General features: G+C 36.3%; 1 protein-coding gene across 1 annotated transcript in view; it reads right to left on the bottom strand.

Annotated features, from left to right (window-relative positions):
• Positions 1 to 26,581, bottom strand: part of LOC120881622 (fibronectin type III domain containing protein 3C1-like) — a 66,528-nt gene that overhangs the window by 6,273 nt on the left and 33,674 nt on the right. The window contains exons 21-26 of the mRNA XM_040265316.1: positions 24,145 to 24,251; positions 23,827 to 23,940; positions 22,675 to 22,824; positions 9,519 to 9,793; positions 8,939 to 9,151; positions 8,339 to 8,505 (exon numbers count right to left, since the gene is read on the bottom strand). Coding sequence (XP_040121250.1) covers positions 8,339 to 8,505; positions 8,939 to 9,151; positions 9,519 to 9,793; positions 22,675 to 22,824; positions 23,827 to 23,940; positions 24,145 to 24,251 — 1,026 coding nt within the window. The remainder of the gene's footprint in view (positions 1 to 8,338; positions 8,506 to 8,938; positions 9,152 to 9,518; positions 9,794 to 22,674; positions 22,825 to 23,826; positions 23,941 to 24,144; positions 24,252 to 26,581) is intronic.

The raw sequence follows: 26,581 nt of genomic DNA, 5'->3' as shown, positions 1-26,581 counted from the left end.
AAAACTACTAGAGCTCATCAATGTACTCAGTAAAGTTGTAGGATACAAAATTAATACACAGGGTGCGGTCCTAAGATGGCAGAGGAATAGGACTGGGAGACGACTTTCTCCCCCACAAATTCATCGAAAGAACATTTGAACGCTGAGCAAAATCCACAAAACAATTTTTTAATGCTGGCAGAGTACATCAGGCACCCATAAAATCAGCCCATTGTCTTTGAAAGGAGGTAAGAAAAATATAAAAGATAAAAAGAGAGACAAAAGAGTTAAGGTCGGAGATCCATCCTGGGAAGGGAATCTTCAAAGAGGAGGTTTACAAACACCAGGAAACCCTCTCACCGGCAGGTCTGTGGGGAGTTTTGGAATCTTGGAGGGCAACATAACAGAGAGGAAAAAATAAAATAAAACTCACAGATTACATGCCTAACGGCAACTCCCAGCAGAGAAGTACCCCAGAGGCTCGCATCTGCCACCAGCAAGCGGAGGCTGAATGGGGAGGAGTGGGCTGCGCTGCTTAGGGTAAGGACCAGACCTGAATTCCCTGAGGGCAATCTGAAGGAGCTAACATGAGATAGCAACCTAAACTGTGGATAGCCAGAGAGAGAGAGAGAGAGAGAGAGAAAGGGAGAACTATCCTGCGAAAAGCCCTAACCTAAGGTACTGTTGGCCAGCTCACAGAACAAAGGACTGAGCAAATACCAAAGGAGAGCTAGAAGGCTGCAACCGGCCCATCCCCTGCCAGAGGCAGGGGGCAGGGGGTGCCAGCCAGAGCCGGAAAGGGAAAAATTCAGCCCCAGAGACGGCATCCCCTACCAAACCGAATGGGCTTGCAGTTTCTAACCAAGACTTCCTGGGATTCTGGATGGTTGACATCCGCTGGGAGGGTCACAGTCAGAGATCAGTTTCCAGGAAGAGACACACACAGCACACCAGAGATGGGTGCGCCTGCTGCAACCCAGGAATCCGAGCGACTGGGACTAGGGAGATAATAAGATAATAAGACGCACTCATTGCCTGCGTTTGCCAAGCACCTGGTTGCCTGAGCTGCTCGGACCAGGGAAGGGCACAAAACGCAGGCCCAACAGAGTCTGCACCTTTGTGGAGTACTCGATAACCTGAACCTGGGAGTGGCTTAGACCTGGGAAGTGCAAGCTGGATGGCATCACTGACTTGATGGATGTGAGTCTGAGTGAACTCCGGGAGTTGGTGATGGACAGGGAGGCCTGGTGTGCTGTGATTCATGGGGTCACGAAGAGTCGGACACAACTGAGCGACTGAACTGAACTGAACTGAACAGGAAAAAAAAACTATTAAAACTTCCAACTATGGAGGCTAAACAACACGCTTCTGAATAACAAACAAGTCATGGAAGAATTAAAAAAAGAAATCAAAATATGCATAGAAACGAATGAAAATGAAAACACAACAACCCCAAACCTATGGGACATTGTAAAAGCAGTGCTAAGGGGAAGGTTCATAGCAATACAGGCTTACCTCAAGAAACAACAACAACAAAATATAAATAACCTAACTCTACATCTAAAGCAAATAGAAAAGGAAGAATTAAAGAACCCCAGAGTTAGTAGAAGGAAAGAACTCTTAAAAATTAGGGCAGAAATAAATGCAAAAGAAACAAAAGAGACCATAGCAAAAACCAACAAAGCCAAAAGCTGGTTCTCTGAGAGGATAAATAAAATTGACAAACCATTAGCCAAACTCATCAAGGAACAAAGGGAGAAGAATCAAATCAGTAAAATTAGAAATGAAAATGGAGAAATCACAACAGACAACATGGAAATACAAAGGATCATAAGAGACTATTATCAGCAATTGTATGCCAATAAAATGGACAACTTGGAAGAAATGGACAAATTAATAGAAAAGTACAACTTTCCAAAACTTCTATGAGGCCATCATTACCCTAATACCAAAACCAGTCAAAGATGCCACAAAAAAAGAAAACTACAGGCGAATATCACTGATGGACATAGACGCAAAAATCGTTAACAAAATTCTAGCAAACAGAATCCAACAACACATTAAAAAGATCATACATCATGACCAAGTGGGCTTTATCCCAGGAATGGAAGGATTTTTTGCTGCTGCTGCTAAGTTGCTTCAGTCGTGTCCGACTCTGTGCAACCCCATAGACGGCAGCCTACCAGGCTCCCCCATCCCTGGGATTCTCCAGGCAAGAACACTGGAGTGGGTTGCCATTTCCTTCTCCAATGCATGAAAGTGAAAAGTGAAAGTGAAGTCGCTCAGTCGTGTCTGACTCTTAGCGACCCCATGGACTGCAGCCTACCAGGCTCCTCCATCCATGGGATTTTCCAGGCAAGAGTACTGGAGTGGGGTGCCATTGCCTTCTGCCAAGGATTCTTTAATATTTGCAAAACAATCAATGTAATACACCACATTAACAAATTGAAAGATAAAAACAGTATAATTATCTCAATAGGTGCAGAGAAAGCCTTTGACAAAATTCAAAATCCATTTATGACAAAAACCCTCCAGAAAGCAGGAATAGAAGGAACATACCTCAACATAATAAAAGCTACAGATTACAAACCCACAGCAAACATTATTCACAATAGTGAAAAATTGAAAGCATTTCTCCTAAAGTCAGGAACAAGACAAGGGTGCCCACTCTCACCACTATTATTCAACATAGTTTTGAAGGTTTTAGCCACAGAAATCAGAGCAGAAAAAGAAATTAAAGGGATCCAGATTGGAAAAGAAGAAGTAAAACTCTCACTGTTTGCAGATGACATGATCCTCTACATAGAAAACCCTGAAGACTCCACCAGAAAATTACTAGAGCTAATCAATGAATACAGTAAAGTTGCAGGATATAAAATCAACACACAGAAATCCCTTGCATTCCTATACACTAACAATGAGGAAACAGAAATAGAAATTAAGGAAACAATTCCATTCACAATTGCAATGAAAAGAATAAAATACTTAGGAATAAATCTACCTTAAGAAATAAAAGACCTATATATAGAAAACTGTAAAACACTGATGACACAATAGAGACAAAGATGACACAAATAGATGGAGAAATATACCATGTTCATGAATTGGAAGAATGAATATAGTGAAAAGCAATCTATAGATTCAATGCAATCCCTATCAAGCTACCAATGGTAGTTTTCACAGAACTAGAACAAATAATTTTGCAATTTCATGGAAGTATAAAAAACCTCGAATAGCCAAAACAATCTTGAGAAAGAAGAATGGAACTGGAGGAATCAAGTTGCCTGACTTCAGGCTATACTACAAAGCCACAGTCATCAAGACAGTATGGTATTGGCACAAAGACAGAAATATAGATCAATGGAACAAAATAGAAAGCCCAGAGATAAATCCATGCACCCATTGTCACCTTATCTTTGACAAAGGAGGCAAAAATATACAATGGAGAAAAGACAATCTCTTTAACAAGTGGTGCTGGGAAAACTGGTCAACCACTTGTAAAAGAATGAAACTAGAACACTTTCTAACACCATACACAAAAATAACTCAAAATGGATTAAAGATCTAAACAAAAGACCAGAAACTATAAAACTCCTATAGGAGAACATAGGCAAAACACTCTCAGACATAAATCACAGCAGGATCCTCTATGCCCCACCTCCCAGAGTGATGGAAATAAAAGCAAAAATAAACACATGGGACCTAATTAAACTTAAAAGCTTCTGCACAACAAAGGAAACTCTAAGCTAAGTGAAAAGACAGCGTTCAGAATGGGAGAAAATAATAGCAAACAAAGCAACTGACAAAGGATTAATCTCAAAAATATACAAGCAACTCTTGCAGCTCAACTCCAGAAATATAAACGACTCAATAAAAAAATGGGCCAAAGAACTAAACAGACATTTCTACAAAGAAGACATACGGATGGCTAACAAATACATGAAAAGATGCTCAACATCACATCATTATCAGAAAAATGCCAATCAAAACCACAATGAGGTACCATCTCACGCTGGTCATAAGGGCTACTATCCAAAAATCTACAAACAATAAATGCTGGAGAAAGTGTGGACAAAAGGGGACCCTCTCACACTGTTGGTGGGAATGCAAACTAGTACAGCCACTATGGAGAACAGTGTGGAGATTCCTTAAAAAAACGAAATAGAACTGCCATATGACCCAGCAATCCCCCTGCTGGGCATAAACACCGAGGAAACCAGAATTGAAAGAGACACGTGTACCCCAATGTTCATCGCAGCACTGTTTATAATAGCCAGGACATGGAAGCAACCTAGATGTCCATCAGCAGATGAATGGATAAGAAAGCTGTGGTACATATACACAATGGAGTATTACTCAGCCATTAAAAAGAATACATTTGAATCAGTTCTAATGAGGTGGATGAAACTGGAGCCGATTATACAGAGTGAAGTAAGCCAGAAAGAAAAACACCAATACAGTATACTAATGCATATATATGGAATTTAGTAAGATAGTAACAATAACCCTGTATGCGAGACAGCAAAAGAGACAGAGATGTATAGAACAGTCTTTTGGACTCTGTGGGAGAGGGAGAGGGTGGGATGATTTGGGAGAATGGCATTGAAACATGTATAATATCATACAAGAAATGAATCGCCAGTCTAGGTTCGATGCAGGATACAGGATGCTTGGGGCTGGTGCACTGATGACCCAGAGGGATGGTATGGGGAGGGAGGTGGGAGGGGGGTTCAGGGTTGGGAACATGTGTACACCCATGGTGGATTCATGTTGATGTATGGCAAAACCAATACAGTATTGTAAAGTAAAATAAAGTAAAAAAAAAAAAAAACAATTAAAAAAAAGAAACATACATATCATATGTGAAACAGTTCGCTAGTCCAGGTTTGATGCATGAGACAGGGTGCTCAGGGCTGGTGCACTGGGATGACCCAGAGGGATGGGATGGGGAGGGAGGTGGGAAGGGGGTTCAGGATGGGGAACACATGTACACCCATGGCTGATTCATGTCAATGTATGGCAAAAACCACTACAATATTGTAAAGTAATTAGTCTCCAATTAAAATAAATAAATTTTAAAAAAATTGAAAAAAAAAAGAAAATTAACTCAAAACAGCTCATGGATTTAAATGTATAACCTAAACCTATGAAACCTTTGGGAGAAAAAAACAAAACAAAACAAAACACTGTGGGAAAAATTCTTCAGGATTTAGAGTTTGGCAAAGAATTTAGACTTGACACCAAAAACACAATAAAGAAAAATAACTTCATCAAAATTAAAGTCTTTTGCTCAGCAAAAGACCCTGTGAAGAAAATGAAAAACTACAAAGTGAGAGAAGATATTATCAAGCCACATATCCAAAAAGGACTAATATCTAGAATGTAAGTGCTCTCAAAACTCAATAGTAAACAAAAAATCCAATTGGAAAATGGGAGAAATTATGAAGACATATCACCCAAGAAGATACCCAGATGGTAAAGAGGCACATGAAAAGATGTTCAACATCATTAGCCATGAGGGAATGGCAAATTAAAATCAAAATTGAATACCAATACACACTTATCAGGATGACCAAATAAAAAATAACGACATTCCCAAATGCTGACGAGAAAGTGTAGAGACTGGCTTGCTCATACATCACTGGTGGGAATGTATAATAAATTGGCCCAGCCTCCTTGAAAACAATTTGGCAGTTTCTTAAAAAATTACATATGCAACTTCCAGCAATTGCATTCCTAGGCATTTATCCCAGAGAAATGAAAACTTGTGCTCAGACAAAAACCTATAAATGAATACTTATAGAAGGTTTATTCATAATAGCTAATAACTGGAAACAACCAGGTATCTTTCTTTGGTTGAGTGTTTAAAAAAATTGTGGCTATTCTATATCATGGAATACTGCTCAGCTGCAAAAAGAAACGAACTACTGCTATATACACACCCAGCTGAATGAATTTCCAAAGAATTATGCTGAGTAAAAAAATTCCCAAAGACTGAAAAAAAAAAAAACACTCCAAACTTAATACACAGAAATCTCTTGTATTTCTATACACTAACAATGAAAAATCAGAAAGAGAAATTAAGGAAGCAATCCCATTCACTCTTGTAACAAAAAGAATAAAATATCCACTTAAGGAGACAAAAAACCTGTACTCTGAAAACTGTAAAATCAAAAAATCAAATTTTGATTTGAAAAAAATCAAAGATTACACAGACAGATGGAGAAATATACTACATTCTTGGATTTGAAGAATCAATATTATGAAAATGACTATACTACCCAAAGTAATTTACAAATTCAATGCAGCCTCGATCAAATTAAAATAGCATTTTCCACAGAATTAGAAGAAAAAAATTTACAATTTGTATGGAAATACTAAAGACCCCGAATAGCCAAAGCAAGCTTGAGAGAGAAAAATAGAGCTGGAAGAATCAGGGTCCCTGACTTCAGATTATGCTACAAAGCAACAGTAATCAAAATAGTATGGTACAGGCACAAAAACAAATATAGATCAATGGAACAGGATAGAAAATCTAAAGATAAACCCATACTCCTGTGGTCACCTAATCTATGACAAAGGAGACAAGAATATATAATGGAGAAAAGACAGTCTCTTCAATAGGTGGTGTTGGGAAAACTGAACAGTTGCATGTAAAAGAATGAAATTAGAAATTCTCTAATACTATACACAAAAATAAACTCAAAATGGATTAAAGATCTAAATGTAAGACTAGATATTATAAAACTCTTAGAAGAAAATATAGGCAGAACCTCTTGGATGCAAATGGTAGCAATATCTTTTTCAATCCATCTCCTATAATAATGAAAATAAAAAAAATAAGCAAATGGGACCTCACTAAACTTAAAAGATTTTGCATAGAAAAGGAAACCATAAACAATATGAAAAGACTACCCACAGAATGGGAGAAAATATTTGCAAACAGCATCCAACAAGGAACTAATATCCAAAATATACAAGCAGCTCATGCAGCTCAATTTCCAAAAAAACAAACAACCCAATAAAAAAATGGGCACAATATCTAAATACACATTTCTCTAAAGAAGGCATACAGATGATCAAAAAGCACATGAAAAGATGCTCAACATCACTATTTGTTAGAGAAATGCAAATCAAAATTACAATGAGGTATCATGTCACACCAGTCAGAATGGCCATCATCAAAAAGTGTACAAACAAATGTTGGAGAGAGTGTGGAGAAGAGGGAACCCTCCTACACTGTTGGTGGGGATGTAAATCGGTACATCCACTATGGAGAACAGTATGGAGATTCCTTTAAAAACTAAAAATACAGCTACCATATGTGCCAGCAATCTCACTCCTGGGCGTATATCTGGAGGAAACCATAATTTGAAAAGATACATGCACCCCAATGTTCATATCAGTGCTATTTACAGTGGCCAGGGCATGGAAACAACGTAAAAGCCCATCAACAGAGGAATGGATAAAGATGTAGTACATATACGATGGAGTATTGTTTGTTGTTGTTTAGTCACTAAGAGTTGTGTCCAACTCTTTTGTGACCCCATGGAGTGTGGCCTGCCAGGCTTCTCTGTCCATGGAATTTCCCAGGCAAGAATACTGGAGTGGGTTGCCATTTCCTTCTCTTCCTTCTCCAGGGGATCTTCCTGACCCAGGGATTGAACCTGAATCTCCTGCACTGGTGGGTGTGTTTTTTGACACTGAGCCACCAAGGAAGCTCATTCAGTCATAAAAAGAATAAAATAATGCCATTTGCAGCAACATGGATGGACCTAGAGACTGTCATGCTAAGTGAAGTCAGAAAGACAAATATTTTATAATATCACTCATATGTGCATTTAATCTATAAAAGACACAAATGAATTTATTTCAAAAACAGAAACAGACTTACAGATATGGAAAGCAGGCTTATGGCTACCAAAGGGAAAACATGGGGGGAAGGGATAAATCAGGAACTTGAGATGAATACACAGACACTACTAATTATAAGATAGATACCCAACAAGGATCTGCTGAATAGCACAGGGAACTCTACTCAGTTTTCTGGGATAACCTATATGAGAAAAGAATCTAAAAAAAGAGTGGATATATGTATATGTATAGCTGAATCACTTTGCTTTACACCTGAAACTAACACAACATTTTAAAAATCAACTATATGCCAATAAAATTAACATATAAAAAATCATGATTCTGGGACATCATTAAATTTTATCTTGCCCTTTTAATCTGTAATTAAGTAATTTTGGTGTTCTATTTTTGAATATTTAAAATAAACCCTACTGTGAAATTTTATATATGAGTTACTGGAACTCAAATTAACATAGTCTTCATTATCACGGCTTATAATGCTTACCTTTAAGTGTGGCTGGTGGGGTTTTGGTTGTAGTGAAAGTATAGATACCAGACAGTGGCCCTTCACCAGCTTCATTACATGCTTGGATTTTAAATTTATATTGCGTATGTTCACTCAATCTTTGTACTTTGTGACTTTGACGAGGTCCATGATAAATAATAGAAAATCTGGAAGTGGGAATCAAGATGGAAGGAAGCAATATTATTAATCAACTGGCCTACAGGTACAAATAACTCTATATGACTGACTTAAAACTGTTTTTAAAACTACAATAAGCCTTAAATAAATAAACTTGAAGCCATAAAGGTAAAACACAAAAGAAAAAAAAATCAAATTGTAAATATCACAATGTGAAAGTGCAGGCTTTCATATTTCTTTGGTAACTCTATATTCCTGTTGTATAAGGGAAGAAATGTTTTGAAAGAGACAAAAATAGAGAGCTGAATTATCAGTAAGAATTTAAGAAAGTAAGAAAGTATTGCTAGCATGTTAATGGGCTGCTTTATTAGTTCATTGAAACCACTTTGGATTATGAATTAAAATAGGAAAAATTTAAATATCTTTATTATAATACATGCTAAATAGTAAAAAATAGTTTACCTGTCAGATCGATCTCCCATTAATAAATTATAGCTTGTAAGGTTAGAAAGTAATCTTTTGCTTGAAGAGTTACCCCATTTCAGTTTGAGGCTCTGGTGCCCATAGACCACACAGTCAAGTCGTGGAGGCTCAGGTGGCAGTGGCTTGGTTTTGGTTCTTATTGATTGGCTAAAAGGGCTTAGTCCATAATGATTGATAGCTTGAATTCTGATTCTAGTGGTGAGAAAAAAAATAAACTGTATTAATTTAGATTTAGAAAAGAAAATACATTTCTACATTTAAGTTAACCCCCTAGTAACTCTATGTAGGATATTAACTATTCAGTTCAGTTCAGTTCAGTTCTATTATACTAATTATTAGAGACAAATTTCTGAAACAAAAATCTTGAATTTGCATAGTCACTATTGACAATTATTAATGAGGAGGAGAAACTGACTCTTAGTAATGCCCAATTTTTCTAAAACAATAGAAATCTGTTTCAAAGAAAATGCTATGTAGATTGTATAAACCTACAAATGTAGAACTGCTCAAAAGTCTCTAAAAGCTTTCCATCTACCTAAGTAGGATATAAGTGACTTACCTGTATGTGGTATCAGGCTGTAGATTTTTCAGAAGACATTCTGTTACTCTACTAACAGTCAAAATTTTTCTGTCTCCATATTCAATGTTATAGCCAGTGATTGCAGAACCATGGCAATCTGGTTCCTCCCATTGAATAGCGATGCAAGATGATGCCAATTTGGCAGGAACTTTGTTTTCAAATTCTTGTAACACTGTTACTACTGCTGGTACAGTTGCTGGTGTGGTTACTATGCCAGTTTCTCCAAACATTCCAACTCCAACTATATTTACAGCCTGAAAAAGTATATTCTGTTAGAGATTCATTATTACTTTGTTTTTGTACATAAACCATTTTGTTGCATAGAAACAAATTTTCTTTTTTTGCATGTGTATGTGGTTTGGATTTTGCTTGTGGCTTTATTTTCACATGTGAGATCTTCTCATACCCAAGAAACCAGGCCTTGCCTAAGTGACATCACATTTGCAAGAATGCATGCCATCTTGTCTTCTTTACAATTTTCATGGATCTCTCTTAAGAGGAAGCAGAGAGAACATTGGGAATGGGAGTAACAGGTGATTAGTTTTCTCATTTCTTTGTATATACAAATTCACAAAATAAACTTTCTTAAACTCCAGTTCTAACAATATGGAATAAAAATTCTAGATATAATTGACACATAACATTGTGTAAGTTTAAGGTGTATAGCATTGATTTGATACATTTATATATTGCAATATGAAACAATATGGTTCTAAAATGCTGACATATACATGGAAATCTGTAGGTTGCATATTTAAGAAGGTGAAGAGTCTAAAACTGGGAAGGTAAATGAAGAGTGCTAATATGGACAGTTCAGGAAAAATATACCAAAACCAAACTCGTTTATCCCATCAAGTTCAGTTCAGTTCAGTCGCTCAGTTGTGTCCAACTCTTTGCGACCCCATGGCCTGCAGCACACCAGGCCTCCCTGTCCATCACCAACTTCCGGAGTTCACTCAAACTCACGTCCATTGAGTCAGTGATGCCATCCAGCTATCTCATCCTCTGTCGTCCCCTTCTCCTCCTGCCCCCAATCCCTCCCAGCATCAGAGTCTTTTCCAATGAGTCAACTCTTCGCATGAGGTGGCCAAAGTACTGGAGTTTCAGCTTTAACATCATTCCTTCCAAAGAACACCCAGGGCTGATCTCCTTTAGAATGGACTGGCTGGATCTCCTTGCAGTCCAAGGGACTCTCAGGAGTCTTCTCCAACACCACAGTTCAACAGCATCAATTCTTCGGCGCTCCCAGCTTTCTTCACAGTCCAACTCTCACATCCATACATGACCACAGGAAAAACCATAACCTTGACTAGACGGACCTTTGTTGGCAAAGTAATGTCTCTGCTTTTGAATATGCTACCAATCACCATCTTCACTGATTTTGGAGACCCCCAAAATAAAGTCTGACACTGTTTCCACTGTTTCTCCATCTGTTTCCCATGAAGTGATGAGACCAGATGCCATGATCTTTGTTTTCTGAATGTTGAGCTTTAAGCCAACTTTTTCACTCTCCTCTTTCACTTTCATCAAGAGGCTTTTTAGTTCCTCTTCACTTTCTGCCATAAGGGTGGTGTCATCAAACTTTCTTCCTATTCTTCAGCTTGTAGTTTCTACCTCTGTTGGTGGTAGCCCCAAGTCTACATCTATTCAAGTTTCACTGACTTTGTAAAATTTTTTATTTTGAGATCATTGTAGATTGTATTGTATCCTTTCCCCACTTTCCCCAAAGGTAATATTTTGCATAACTATAGTACAATATTATAATCAGGAAATTAACATTAATACATTCTATCGATGATACTCAGATTTCACCAATTTTACATGTGCTCATTTGTGTGTATATTTAGTTCTGTGACATTTTATCACATGTGTAGCTTCATGTAATCATCAACCCAGTTAAGACAGAAGCTCCATCACAATTTACCCTTTTATAGCCTCAGTGATCTTTTCTCCCTCCCCCCTTTTTCTAAGCCCTGACAACCAGTAATTTGTTCTTCATAACTATAATTATGTTTTTTTCAAAAACATTATTTAGAAAAATGTAAATAGAATAAAGCAGTATGTGAATTTTTCAGATAGGTACTTTTTAGTCAGCATAATTCTGTGATCCATTAAAGCTGTTGTGTGCCTCAATGGTTTGATTCCTTTTATTTTCAAATAGTTAGCCATGGTATGGATGTAGTACAGTTACTTTAATCATTTACCTGTTGAAGGACATCTGATCTGTTTCTAATTGTTTGTCCTTACAAATAAAAGTGCTATGAACATCCACATACAGGTTTTTATTATGGATATATATTTTTATTTGTCTAAATGCCCAAGAATGTTGGAATATAGTTAAGTGTATGTTTAGTTTTGTAAGAAACTGCCTTACTCTTTTACAGAGTGGATGTAATTCCCATCAGAAATACATGAGTAATCCAGTTTCTCCATGTCTTTGCCAGCATGTAGTGTTATCACTATATTTATTTATTTATTTATTTTACTATTTTTTATTTTAGCCATTCTGATAGGTGGGTCATGATATCTCATCATGCATTTCCCTAATGGCTAACGATGTAGAAAATCTTTTCATGTGCTTATTTACCATCTGAATATTCTTTTCTGTGAATTGTATTTTCTAACTAGGTTGTTTGGGTTTAAAACTGTTGAGGTTTGAGAGTTCTTTATATATTCTAGATATTACTCCTTTGCCGGATATGTGTTTTGTAAAGATTCTCTCCCAGCCTGTAGCATAGCTTTATTATCTTCTCCACAGGGGATTATGCAGAGTAAATTTTTAAGTTTAAGGAGCTCAAATTTATCAAATTTTCATTTTATTGCTTGTGCTTTTGATATCAAGTTTGAGAACTCTTTTCCTAGCTTCAGGAAATCCTGAAGGTTTCCTCCTGTGATTTTTTTCTAAAAGTTTTGTGTTTTAATTTTCAGTTTTCTATGGTCCATTTTGAGTTAGTTTTTATAAATATAAGGTGAGAGATTTATGTTTTTTTGGCTATATATTCAATTTTTCCAGCATAATTTTTTGAAAAGGGAATCCTTAATTTATTTGCATCTTGCCAAAAATCAGTTGGGCATATTTGTGTAGGTTGATTTCTTGGTTCTCTATTCTGTTCCATTGACTTATGTGTCCCTTCACTAATACTACACTGTCTTCATTACTATATCCATACAGTAAGTTTTTAACAGTAGATAGAGTGGTTTCTTCCACCTTAGTTTTGTTTTTCAAGATTGAGTGATCTATTTTAGATGCTGTGAATTTCCACATAAATTTTAGAATGAGATTGTATGTATCTATCAGTAATTTTGCTTAGATTTTGATAAGATTTGTATTAAACCTACAAATCATTTTGGGGAAATTAAACATTAAACATCTTTACAATGTCATGTATTCCTATTTTTTAACACAGTATGTCTCTCTAGTTATTTGGGTCTTTGATTAATCAGCATTTTGTAAAGTTCAGCACATATGTACAGTACATGTTTTGTTGGAATTATACCTACATGTTTCATTTTCTCTAGAGTTATTGTAAACATTATTGTGCTTTAAATTTCTGTTTTTACATATTTGTTGTTAGTATATAGAAATATGATTGATTTGGGGGTGTTGATCTTGCGTCATGAAGATCTTGCTTACTTCACATATTGGTTCTACGAGGTTTTTTTGGTACTTTCCTTGGTATGATCTGTGTAGATAAACATGTTATTTGCAGAATGTGATGGTTTTATTTATTCCTTTATAGCATGTATGCCTTTTATTTTCTTTACTCACCTTATTTCAGTGTCTGAAAATTTCTGGTTTTATGTTGGGTATGATTGTTGGATTTTGTCAAACATATTTTTGGTCAATTGATGTGATCATACGATTTTTTTCTTCTTCAACTTGTTTGTATAGTACATCATGTTGGTTGATTTACCAATTTTGAACCAGGCTTGCATACCTGGAATAAATTCCACTTGGTCAAGGTATATAATTCTTTTTATACAATGTCAGATTTGAAATGCCAACATTTTGTCAAAGGACTTAAAAAAATGTGTTTCTAAATTAACAATCTATTAATAATCTGTCTGCAGATTTCTTTTTTTTTATATATTATCTTTGATTTTGGTTTTGGGGTAATACTGTCCTCATAAAATGAAGTGGGAGCCCTCTCATTTTCCACTTTCTGTAAGAGATTTAAAATTAATGTTAATTTTTTCTTTAAATGCTTTGTGGAATTCTCCAGTGGAACCATCTGGGCATGGAGATTTTTTTTCCAGGGCTTCTTTATTTATGAATATTTCTTTGATGAAAACCTATAGGGGTATTCACATGGTCCATTTCATCTTGGCTCAGTTTTAGCAGATTGTGGTTTTTATTGTTGCACTTATGAGTGTAAAGTTGCTCAGTCATCCCTAATTACACTTTTAATGACTGACAAATCTGTAGTGACATCTGATGTTTTGTTTTTTTTTAGTGATTTGTATCTGCTCTTTTTATCTTTGTCTTGCAAGTGGTTTATCAATTTTATTGATTTTTTTTTTCAGAAACCAACTTCTTGTTTCACTGACTTTTCTCTATTGTTCTCCTGTTTTTTATTTCATTGACTTCTGATCATTTCCTTCTTTCTGCTTGCTTTTGGTTCATTTTACTCTTCTGTCTACTAATTAAGGTAGGAATTTAGATTATTGATTTGAGTCTCTTTTTTTCTTTTGCAAGATAAGTGTATAATGCTATAAATTTCTCTGTTGGCACTGCTTTAGGTACATCCCATCTATTTTGGTATGCTGTATTTTCACTTTCATTCAATTCTATGTATTAATTTTTTTTCTTCTGACATTTCCTCTTTGGTAAATGGATTATTTAGAAGTGTATTGTTTAACTTCTGCCTCTTTTCGGTGACATTCCTGTTATTTTTCTGTTGCTGAGTTCTAGTTTGATTTGATTATGGTCAGAACACACACTTTGTGTGATTTCAATTATTTTACATTGTTATGGCTCAGGATATGGCCTATTTTGGGGAATGTGCTATGGATACTTGAAAAGAGTATGTAATCTGATGTTGAGTGGTGTGCTAAATATGTCTATTAGATCCTGTTGGTTGATTGTTGTTCAGTTGTTCACTATCCTTGATCATTTTCTACTTAGTAGTTTTATCAGTTGCTGAGAGAGGTGTTGAAGTTCCCTATTGTAAGTGTGTATTTGCCTAATTTCTCCTTTCTGGTTATCACTTCATATATTTTAAGGCTCTGTTGCTTGATATATACAAGTTTAGGATGCTTATGTGTTTTGGTGCATTGATCCTTTTAGCATTACTAATGTATCTTTTGGTCTCCAGTAATTCCTTTGTTTTGAAGTCTTCATTATCTATGTACATGTAATCACTCCTGCTTTTTTTTGTTTTATTAATATTTACATGATATATCTTTTTCCCTTTTACTTCCAACTTTCTTATGAAGTAAGTTTCTTATAGACAGAATATTGGTCTGTGATTTTTTTGAGCCATTATGCCATTTCTGCTTTTAATAAGTATAATTAGGCTGTTTTACATTGAAGTTAATAATTAGTATGCTAGAGCTTAAGTCTGCCTTTAATTTTCCTGTTTGTTACTTCTGTTTCTCTTTCCTCTATTTCTTACTTGGCAGGTGGTGACCTAATTCCTCAAAAGGGACACCTCCCCCTAGACTGGGGGTATTTCAGCTCACTGTCTCTGGCCTCAGCAGATTTTTTAATGGCAAGGAGTGGGGATAAGGACTTGTGTAACTGAAGCCTGGTTAACAGACCACTTCCCTCTTCCCTGAACATTTCTGGAGTTCAAGTCACAAGTTCCTTGGCCAATTTCTTACCTTTCTATGGGATAACTTGAATACTTTTTGGAAAACTAATTTCATTTCACTTATTTACACTATTTTTGTGTATGTTACTCTATGAAGTTTTCTTAGGAGTTTCCCAGGTATTAAAATATACATATGTAAGTTATTAAAGTCTGTGGGTATTAATGTTTTACCACTTTGAGTGAGGCCCAGAAACGTTACTTCAACTTATGTACCTTTACCTTCCTCATTTAAAAAATATGATTTTCTCAAGTATTTCCTCCCTGTTTATTGAGCACCACAATAGATGATGTTATAATTTTTGCTTCAAACATCAAATATATTTTAAGAACCTGTGAGAGGAAGGGTATTCTACTATATTTATCCCTGTTTTTAACCAATTACAATTTTACTTTTCAGGTTTATTGAGATATAAATGACAAACAAAATTATTACAGTATTTAGATGGTACATTGTGGTGATTTGATATAAATATACATTATGTGAGGATTCCTACACCTGCCACCTCACACTTTTTTATTCTTTTCTGGAAAAGACATTTAAATTACACTCTTTTGGCAAATTTCAATTATATGATAGTGTTATCAAATATAGTCATTTCATTTACATTCAGTTCAATTCAGTCAGAATCAGTTCAGTCGCTCAGTCATGTCCGACTCTTGCAACCCCATGAACTGCAGCATGCCAGGCTACCCTGTTCATCACCAACTCCTGGAGTTTACCCAAACTCATGTCCATTGAGTCAGTGATGCCACCCAACCATCTCATTCTCTGTCGTCCCCTTCTCCTCTTGCCTTCAATCTTTTCCAACATCAGGGTCTTTTCAAGTGAGTCAGCTCTTCGTATCAGGTGGCCAAAATATTGGAGTTTCAGCTTCAACATCAGTCCTTCTAATGAACACCCAGGACTGATTTTCTTTAGGATAGACTGGTTGGATCTCCTTGCAGAGTCCCTTGGACTCTCAAGGGTTTTCTCCAACATCACAGTTCAAAAGCATCAATTCTTCTGTGCTCAGCTTTCTTTATAGTCCAACTCTCACATCCATACATGACTACTGGAAAAACCATAATCTTGACTAGATGGACCTTTGTTGGTAAAGAAATGTCTCTGCTTTTTAATATGCTGTCTAGGTTGGTCATAACTTTTCTTCCAAGGAGTAAACGTCTTTTAATTTCATGGCTGCAGTCACCATCTGAAGTGATTTTTGAGCCCCCCAAAATAAAGTCAGCCACTGTTTCCACTGTTTCCCCATCTATTTGCCATGAAGTGATGGGACCGGATGCCATGACCTTAGTTTTCTGAATGTTGAGCTTTAGAGAGATGCAAATTAAAACTACAGTCACGTCACACCAGTCAGAATGGCCATCATAAAAAAATCTACAAACAATAAATGCTGGAGAGGATTTGGAGAAAAGGGGACCCTCTTGCACTGTTGGTAGGTATGTAAATTGATATAGTCACTATGGAAAACAGTATAGAGATTCCTTAAATAACTAGCAATAAAGCTATCATATGACCCAGCAATCCCACTCCTCAGCATATACCCTGAGAAAACGATAATTCAAAAAGACATATGGACACCAACGTTCACTGCAGCACTATTTACAATAGCCAGGACATGGAAGCTACCCATATGTCTATTGACAGATGAACAGATAAAGAAGATGTGGTACATATATAGAATGAAATATTAGCCATAAAAGGAATGAATTTGAGTCAGTTGAACTGAGGCTTCTGAACCTAGAGACTGTTATACAGAGTGAAGTAAGTCAGAAAGAGAAAAACAAATATTGTATATTAACACATGTATATGGAATCCAGAAAGCGCTACTGATGAACATATTTGCAGGGCAGGAATAGAGACACAGATGTAGAGAGTGGACATAGACACTGTGGGGAAGGGGGAGAGTGGGATGAATTGAGAGAGTATCATTGAAACATATATGTTATGATGCATAAAATAGATAACTAGTGGGAAGTTGCTGTGTAACACAGGAAGCTCAGCCAGGTGATCTTTGATGACCTAGAGGAGTGGGATGAGGGGGTTGGAGGGAAGTTCAAGAGGGTGAGGATATATGTATACTTATGACTGATTCATGTTGCTGTGTGGCAGAAACCAACATAACACTGTATAGCAATTATTCTCCGAATAAAAATAAAAGAAAAACAAAATAAATTATTGGAGTATAACTGATTTACAATGTTGTGTGTTAGTTTCAGGTGTACAGCAGAGTGATGCAATTATGCATATACTTATATTCATTGTTTTCCAGATTCTTTATCCATATAGGTTATTACAGAATATTGAGTAGAGTTCCCTATGTTATATAGTAGGTACTTGTTGGTTATCTATTTTATATATAGTAGTATGTATATGTTAATGCCAACCTCCCAATTTATCCTTCTCTGCTTCCTTTCCCCTTTGGTACACATAGGTTTGTTTTCAGAATTTGTGAGTCTGTCTGTTTCTGTTTTGTAAATAAGGTCATTTGTATCATTTTTTTAGATGGCACATGTAGCTGTTATCATATGATATTTGTCTTTGTCTGACTTACTTTACTGTATGATAACTTCTAGGTCCATCCATGTTGTACAAATGTCATTCCTCCATTTGTTTTGATGACTCAGTGTTAATAATACTCCATTTTATCTATATCTATATCTATATCTATCTATCTACCACATCTTGTTTATCTTATTCATCTGTTGACAGACAGTTAGGTTGTTTCCATGTCTTGGCTATTGCAGTGAACATTGGTATCCATATATCCTTTTGAATTATGGTTTTCTCTGGATATATGTCCAGAAATGGGATTGCTCTATCATATGGTAGCTCTGTTTTTAGTTTTTAAGGGAACTTCCATACTGTTCTCCATAGTGGTTGTATCAGTTTGCATTCCCACCAACAGTGTAGGGGGATTCCCTCTTCTTCACACTCTCTCCAGCATTTATTGTTTGTAGACTTTTTGACGATGGCCATTCTAACCGGTGTGAGCTAATACCTCATTGTGGTTTTGATTTGCATGTCTCTAAGAATGAGCCACATTGAACACCTTTTCAAGGGCTTGTTGGTTATCTGTATGTATTCTTTGGAGAAATGTCTATTGAGATCTTCTGCCCATTTTTTTGATTGTGTTTGCTTTTTTGATACTGAGCTGCATGAGCTGTTTGTATATTTTTGAGATTAATCCCTTGTCAGTCCCTTGATTTACAAATATTTTCTCCCATCCTGTGAGTTGTTGTTGTTGTTTTTTTTTTCCCCATGGAAAACTCTTGATCTTGCTTTCAGTTCTGAAGGATAACTTTGCTGGGTAAAATATTCCTGGACTTCTTTCAGGGGGAGTTGTTATTGTATAGCTATAGTTTTGGTGTGCCTGTGGGAGGAGGTGAGCTCAGGACTCATATGTCACCATCTTGAGTCAAAATCCCAATGTTATTTATTTCCTGAAGTTCTAAACCTTATTCTGTCATCTTTTCCTTTTTATTTAGAGTACTTTCTGTAGATATTTTTTAGGGTAGTTTTGCTGGCAACAAATTCTTAGTTTTCCTTCATCTGAGAATGTCTTTATTTACTTTGCATTCCTGAAGAATATTTTTGACTGGATATAGCTTGCAGTTGCCAATTCCTATCTACTTGAAAAATGTTGTGCCATTTCTTGCTGGTCTTCATGGTTTCAGGTGAGGTATCCTTTGTCATCTGGATTGATGTTCACCTATAAGTAGTGTACCATTTTTCTCTAGGTACTTTTAAGATATTTTTCTTTCTTTTTGTTTCCAGAATTTAGTTAAGATGTGGCTTAGTTGTGTGGGTTTATTCAGGTTTATTTTGGATTTATCCAGCTTTTAAAAACTTTTGGATTATGTTTTTCCCCAAATTGGAATGCTTTTTATTGTTTTTTGAAATTCCTACTCTTTCTCTTCTCTCCTGCTGGGGTTTAATGATATGGACATTAGGTATTTTGCTATTTCATATATCTCTGAAATCATTCATTTTTTTTTCTAAATCCTTCCTGGTGTTCAGAATGGGTAAATTCTACTATCTGTCCTCAAGTTCACTGACTATATCTTTTGTCATCTCAAGTTTACTATTAAGCCCATCCAGTCAAGCTTTTATTTTGTTATTGTATTGTTAAGTTCTGTAATTTCCATTTGGTTTTCTTCTACAACTTCTATTTCTTTGTTTAGATTTTTAATATTTTTTCATTTGTTTCAGGATAACTCACAATTACTGGTCAGAATATTTTTCTGATGGCTGCTTAAGCCCTTTTCAGATAACTCAAACCTCTGACTTCACAGAGTCTGTTGTTTTTTTTGTCATTGAAGTTGAGATTTTCCTGGTTCTTGTTATGACAAATGATTACTTATTCTGGACATTTTGAATATTATACTTTGAGACCTGGATCTCATTTAATCATATTTTATTAGACTTTTTTTTTTAAAACAACAACAACAACAACAAAAAACAGATGGTGACTGCAGCCATGAAATTAAAAGAAGAAAAGCTATGACCAACCTAGATAGCATATTAAAAAGCAAAAACATTACCAACAAAGGTCCATCTAGTCAAAAGCTATGGTTTTTCCAGTGTCAAGTATGAATGTGAGAGTTGGATTAGAAAGAAAGCTGAGTGCTGAACAATTGATGCTTTTGAATTGTGGTGTTGAAGAAGACTCTTGAGAGTCCCTTGGACTGCAAGGATATCCAATCAGTCCATCCTAAAGGAAATCAGCCCTGAATATTCATTGTAAGGACTGATGTTGAAGCTGTAACTCCAATACTTTAGCCACCTGATGCGAAGAACTGACTCACTGGAAAAGACCCTGATGCTCAGAAAGATTGAAGGCAGGAGGAGAAGTGGACAACAAAGGATGAGATGGTTGGATAACATCACCAACCCAATGGACATTAGTTTGAGTAGGCTCTGGGAGTTGGTGATGGACAGGGAAGCCTGGCATGTTGCAGTCCATGGGGTTGCAAAGAGTCAGACATGACTGAGCAACTGAATTGAACTGAATTTAGTAGACTTTTTCCCTCCAGAGGTATAGTGTAAAAGTTGGGTAGGGTGGAAGTTCAGTTCTTGTCTAGGCTCCTTTGATTTCTTTCCAGCAAAAATAGGGCAACTATTTATAATGCATCACTGTCTCTGAGTGTGGGTATAAACTCAACTCCTCACCGGGTTGTGCCGATACCATGGAGAAGGGAAGTGCAGGACTAACACCTCTATTTATTAAGGGTGGAAGTGTAAACTTGGCTACAAGCTGGGTCTTAATGACACCAAGGGAAGAGAATGGGGAGAATGAGGCACCAAATAGCATAACTTTCTCAACACCTAGATCCCTCTCTAATGGCTGAGAAGATATGGAGACTGAGCTCTCCACTGGAACCTACTGACAGCAGGTGAAGGCGGGTGGGCCTGAGTGCTGACTAGCTCTGCTTCCCATATTGTCTTTCAGTCTCAGGGCCAGTAGGTGCACATGTAAGTTGAGCTTCACTCTGGGTCTCACTGACACAGGGGCAGGAGGAAAGTAGAGAGCTAACTAGCCTGAATCATACCACTTTGTTCAGTACATTGCTGCTGGGTGGGGGTGGAGGCTGAACTTGCCAACACTACCCTTACAGGGGAATTAGAGAGCTGCTGCCTGCTTCCATGAGAGAGGTGTGGAAGACTGGAAACTCCCTGCTTGGCCATACTGACACCAGTTAGCAGGGGAATGGAAGCAGAGTACTGCCTGCTTCTGTCAGGCAGAGGATGGAAGTTAATTACCTGCTTGGTCCTGCCAAAACTGATACCTCTGGCTAGGGAAATTAGAGTATGTTGCTTGCTTCTGGGGTAAATTGGATAGTCAGCTTCCTACTTGGCCTGTTGAAATTTCAGGGGTGGGGAAGGATAAGGATATGTGTAATTTTTCTGTTGATGTTTGGGTGGAGTAAAGTGGGTATTATGAACAATATTTTCTTTTGTTAGGCCACCCTATTGCCAGTCATTATGCTGGGGCTGAGGTGGAACAGGCTTTTCTTGGAGTTTTTGTTCTGTCTGTCCCTTTTGGAAATTTTGAGTTGGAGACTTCTCTCACACCCTTTTTGGGCTATATGATAGATGATAAGGAAGTCCAGGGGCTCACCACTGTGTTATTCAAGTTGTGAGTTCCCCAGGATTTTTTTCCTTCCACATTTTTCTTTCTTTCCACCATTCAGAGTTTTCCTATGTCTGCTTGTTGTATTATGCTCAGGATTTTTTGGTTGTAAGAGGGAAGACCTGGGAATTATGGGGGTACTCTGTCTTAGCTAGAAGCTAGTCCATTGATTTTTACCTCTCTAATATCTTTTAAATTAATTAACATCTCACAATTAATGTCTGACCCACTACAGCAACCTTAATGTTCATAAACTCCCCTATTCTTTGAACTATTGTGGTGGCTGTCTAATAAATATATATTGTGAGAGCATTTTTATAATACAAAAATAAGAGTATCCAAAAATATTACAAAGGATTCTTTTCTAAAAAAATAGTTAAACCCCCCCCCCCAACTTCCAGTTATGCAAGGCCATCTGGAACATGCAGCTCAGGTACCAGTATTAGGGTTCCTAGGATTTGATGGCTTAACACTATATGGACAACATATCAGGTAATTCTAAATGTAGGCTGTTTCCCCAAACTTATAAATTTTCTAATTCTAGTAGAAGATGAAGGGATCACTTCTACCTAAGATATTCAGGGAAGCATTCATGCAAAAGCTTGGCTTTATGGAACAAGATAGGCAAACAACCAATATGAACAAATGTACAAAACATACTTGGGGTGGCAGTAGACTTGTTTGGTATGGTTTGTGCAGTTTTTCCTAATTAACGATAATTATCACTTTGGGTGCTACTATAACATACAGATTAGTAGATCTCTGGATTAAAAAATTTGATTCAGTAGGTCTGAGTGGAGGTTCAGAATTCAGTGTTTTATAAAAGCATTTCAAGTGAGTTCAGGGAAATTTGGGAAATATAGAACTGAAGAGAAAATAATGTCAGATCAAGTTGGAATAGAAAGTAGGTGCCATCATGTTAATGTTTGAAAGAAAACAACAAAATTATGTAAAGCAATTATCCTTCAATTAAAAAATAAATAAATTTAAAAAGAGAAAGTAGGTACCAGATTATGTGAGGCTTTAAAAGCAAGGTAAAGGAACCCAGAATGTTGTTGCTGGATATGATGAATATTTAAGATTTGGAAGTCTGTGCTACCCTTCTGGTCTTTACACTGGAAATGGTATATTATGAATGTGAATAGCATAGCTTAATACTTTGCTTACATTGGAAAAACTGTTAGGATTACCTGAACTCTGCAAAAATACATAGTGGCAGGAATGAGACCTTTAACTTCATAGCTCAAACAAGGGCCAGTGTAAATCAAGTGCATTGAATCTTCAGTTTGTCCCCACTCTAGTCTGTAATCAGTGATTTCAGCAACATTACATACAGGAATCTGAAAAATGCAACAAAAACAAAAAATTTAGCTCTTTCTATAAAGAGTCACTATACTCAATACTATGGAAAGTAACAATATGATCCTTTCAGTGTCAAAGCCTATAATCTATTAAATGGAATGAAATATAGACAAGTACATAAATAAACATAATGTTGAACACTATAATTAACATTAAATGGCTCAAATAAAATTAAGAGAAATGATTGGATAATCCAACATACTAGTGGGATCAAACACAAAGCCCAGTACTGTCTGGCTTTTATACAGGGGTGTGAACAGATCAATCACTTATTATTATTTAAAAAAAAATTTATTGTAATATAGTTGATTTATAATGTGTCATTTCAGGTATACAGTAAAGTGATTCATATCTCTCTCTTTATATTTTTACATTCTCTTTCATTATAAGTCATCATTTATTATTATCAGACTAAAGATTTTTTGTTAATGCTAAAAATTCTCTGCTAGAATTTGGGAAAAAGGGAAGAAAAAAATCAAAGATACCTAGAGGGCTTGATAACTAGGCCAATTCTTTTTGAGGTTGATTAGTTTGAAGGGGAAGATATTCAAATGGATGTACATTAAAAAAAAAAACTTCATTACTTCACAGTCACATTTCTTATGTGTCATACTGTGGGTATATGCAAAAAAACTACCAGAGGTTTCCCAATGAAACTTTAAAAAAACTATAAATATATTTAATTTTACTATCTCTTATTTTAGTTTTAAAAATTCAATTGGTTGCATATTGATCGTCTCTTTGGTTTTCTAAATTTATTTTCCTTCAAAAATATAAGATTTGGAAAGCAGGATTACCATAGCCTTAGCCTTTCTAATAGCACTAGCAACAGGTCTTAGGTGTGTTCTAAAACCATGGTCCAAGATTTATGGAACCCTAATCTAGACTCTGAATCCTTAGGAAGTTATAGACTTTAAAAGCAATTTCTAAACCAATTATTGTGCTTTTATATCACCAAAATTAATAAACTGATAACGTACTTCCCAACTAACAACAACACAGGTTGGACTCTTGCAGGTTAGCACAGGTATACCACATTGAGTAGGAGGGCTTGGGACTGGAGCAGTTTCACATGTCACCGAATGAGATCCAGACTACAAATAAACACAAACAAACAAAGAAGCAGACATATAAATGATTGTGCAGGTATGTTTACTCCCCACCTTGATAAGAAGCAGAAGCATGTATTCATCCAAAGTGAAATGAACTACAAATGGTTAGCTGAACAATTTAGTTTCCCCAGATTTATTTGTTGCTTTTAACCAGAAACTGAATTCTCTAGGAATGAATTTACTCACTGTGCCTCTCACTTCTGAGCCAGAGTGCTCTTGTGCATCATCTTGGTTACCATTTGCCTTTTTGACATTTGTAAGTGCTTCAGAGTTTCCTTTTGTAGGAGAATTGTCTGTAAAAATATGCAATTTAAAAAAAATTTTTTCTTTTTTAATGGATGAAAAACTACAATTTTGTCTTGATTTCTGCCACACAACAATGCAAATCAGTCATAATTATGTGTTTTTCAGTTGCCAAGTCATGTCCAACTCTTTACGACCCCATGGACTGCAGCATGACAGGCTTCAGCATAATTATGCATGTACATATATGTATATATATACACCCATATGTATGCCTTTCCGCTCTCTCCCCTCTCTCCTTTCCCCTCATTCCATCTCTCTGGGTCATCACAGAGTGCCAGACTAGGCTCCCTGTGTTATTTAGCAACTTCCTACTATCTGAAAAATATACAAAATTAACTTAAAAATTGCAAATTTTAAGGATGTTACTTAAAAACACAATATAATTTAAGAAGATATGTTAAACATATAACAGATACTTTATGCTAAAGTAACAAAAAGTTCAAATTATACCAATTTGTGTTAGTTAACTTTTAAATTCCCAGACATTTAAATATTTTCTGATCTTAATTACCAAGAAATAACTTTCTAGACATTATTTGATTTTACACCAATATAAAACCATTTATTCTGTTTTAATAGATTTAATATTGAGTTGGCCAAAATGCTCATTTATTTTCTGTAAGATGGCTCTAGTAGGGCTTCAGTTCAGTTCAGTTCAGTTCAATCGCTCAGTTGTGTCTGACTCTTTGTGACCCCATGAATCGCAGTACGCCAGGCCTCCCTGTCCATCACCAACTCCCGGAGTTCACTCAAACTCATGTCCATCGAGTCGGTGATTCCATCCAGCCATCTCATCCTCTGTCGTCCCCTTCTCCTCCTGCCCCCAATCCCTCCCAGCATCAGAATCTTTTCAAATGAGTCAACTCTTTGCATGAGGTGACCAAAGTACTGGAGTTTCAGCTTTAGCATCATTCCTTCCAAAGAACACCCAGGACTGATCTCCTTTAAGATGGACTGGTTGGATCTCCTTGCAGTCCAAGGGACTCTCAAGAGTCTTCTCCAACACCACAGTTCAAAAGCAAATTCCTCGGCACTCAGCTTTCTTCACAGTCCAACTCTCACATCCATACATGACCACAGGAAAAACCATAACCTTGACTAGACGGACCTTTGTTGGCAAAGTAATGTCTCTGCTTTTGAATATGCTATCTAGGTTGGTCATAACTTTCCTTCCAAAGAGTAAGCGTCTTTTAATTTCATCACTGCAATCACCATCTGTAGTGATTTTGGAGCCCCCCAAAATAAAGTCTGACACTGTTTCCACTGTTTCCCCATTTATTTCCCATGAAGTGATGGGACCAGATGCCATGATCTTCGTTTTCTGAATGTTGAGCTTTAAGCCAACTTTATCACTCTCCTCTTTCACTTTCATCAAGAGGCTTTTTTGTTCCTCTTCACTTTCTGCCATAAGGGTGGTGTCATCTGCATATCTGAGGTGATTGATATTTCTCCTGGCAATCTTGATTCCAGCTTGTGCTTCTTCCAGCCCAGCGTTTCTCATGATGTACTCTGCATATAAGTTAAATAAGCAGGGTGACAATATACAGCCTTGACGTACTCCTTTTCCTATTTGGAACCAGTCTGTTGTTCCATATCCAGTTCTAACTGTTGCTTCCTGACCTGCATACAGGTTTCTCAGCAGGCAGGTCAGGTGGTCTGGTATTCCCATTTCTTTCAGAATTTTGCACATTTTATTGTGATCCACATAGTCAAAGGCTTTGGCATAGTCAATAAAGCAGAAATAGATGTTTTCTGGAACTCTCTTGCTTTTTCGATGATCCATCGGATGTTGGCAATTTGATCTCTGGTTCCTCTGCCTTTTCTAAAACCAGCTTCAACAAGAGCTTAGTTGCTTTTAACTTCATTGAAAACAATTTTGTAAGCTTGTATTGTAACAGCTATCATATCAGCATGCATTTAAAAAGACTTAATGAAATTGGTGAGTTTTTGTAGCTATTTTAATGTGAAGATGGAAGAAAAAAGCAACATTTCAGCACATTATGATTTATTATTTCAAAAAAGGTAAAAACACCAAAAAAGATTTGTGAAGTATATGGAGAAGATGCTGTGGCTGATTGAACATATCAAAAGTGGTTTGTGAAGTTTCTTGTTTGAGATTTCTTCCTCAATGATGCTCCATAGTTGGTAGATCAGCTGGAGTTGATAAGGATCAAATTGAAATATTAATTGAGAACAATCAATGTTATACTTTGTGGTAGATAGCTGACATACTCCAAATATCCAAATCAAGTTTTGAAAATCATTCACACCAGCTTGGTTATGTTAATCACTTTGATGTTTGGGGTCCACAAAAGTT

The sequence above is a fragment of the Oryx dammah genome, unplaced genomic scaffold, assembly GCF_014754425.2.
Source record: "Oryx dammah isolate SB20612 unplaced genomic scaffold, SCBI_Odam_1.1 HiC_scaffold_23, whole genome shotgun sequence".
Lineage (NCBI taxonomy): Eukaryota > Metazoa > Chordata > Mammalia > Artiodactyla > Bovidae > Oryx > Oryx dammah.
The sequence above is the reverse complement of the archived record's forward strand: the minus strand, read 5'-3'. Positions and strand labels throughout refer to the sequence as shown.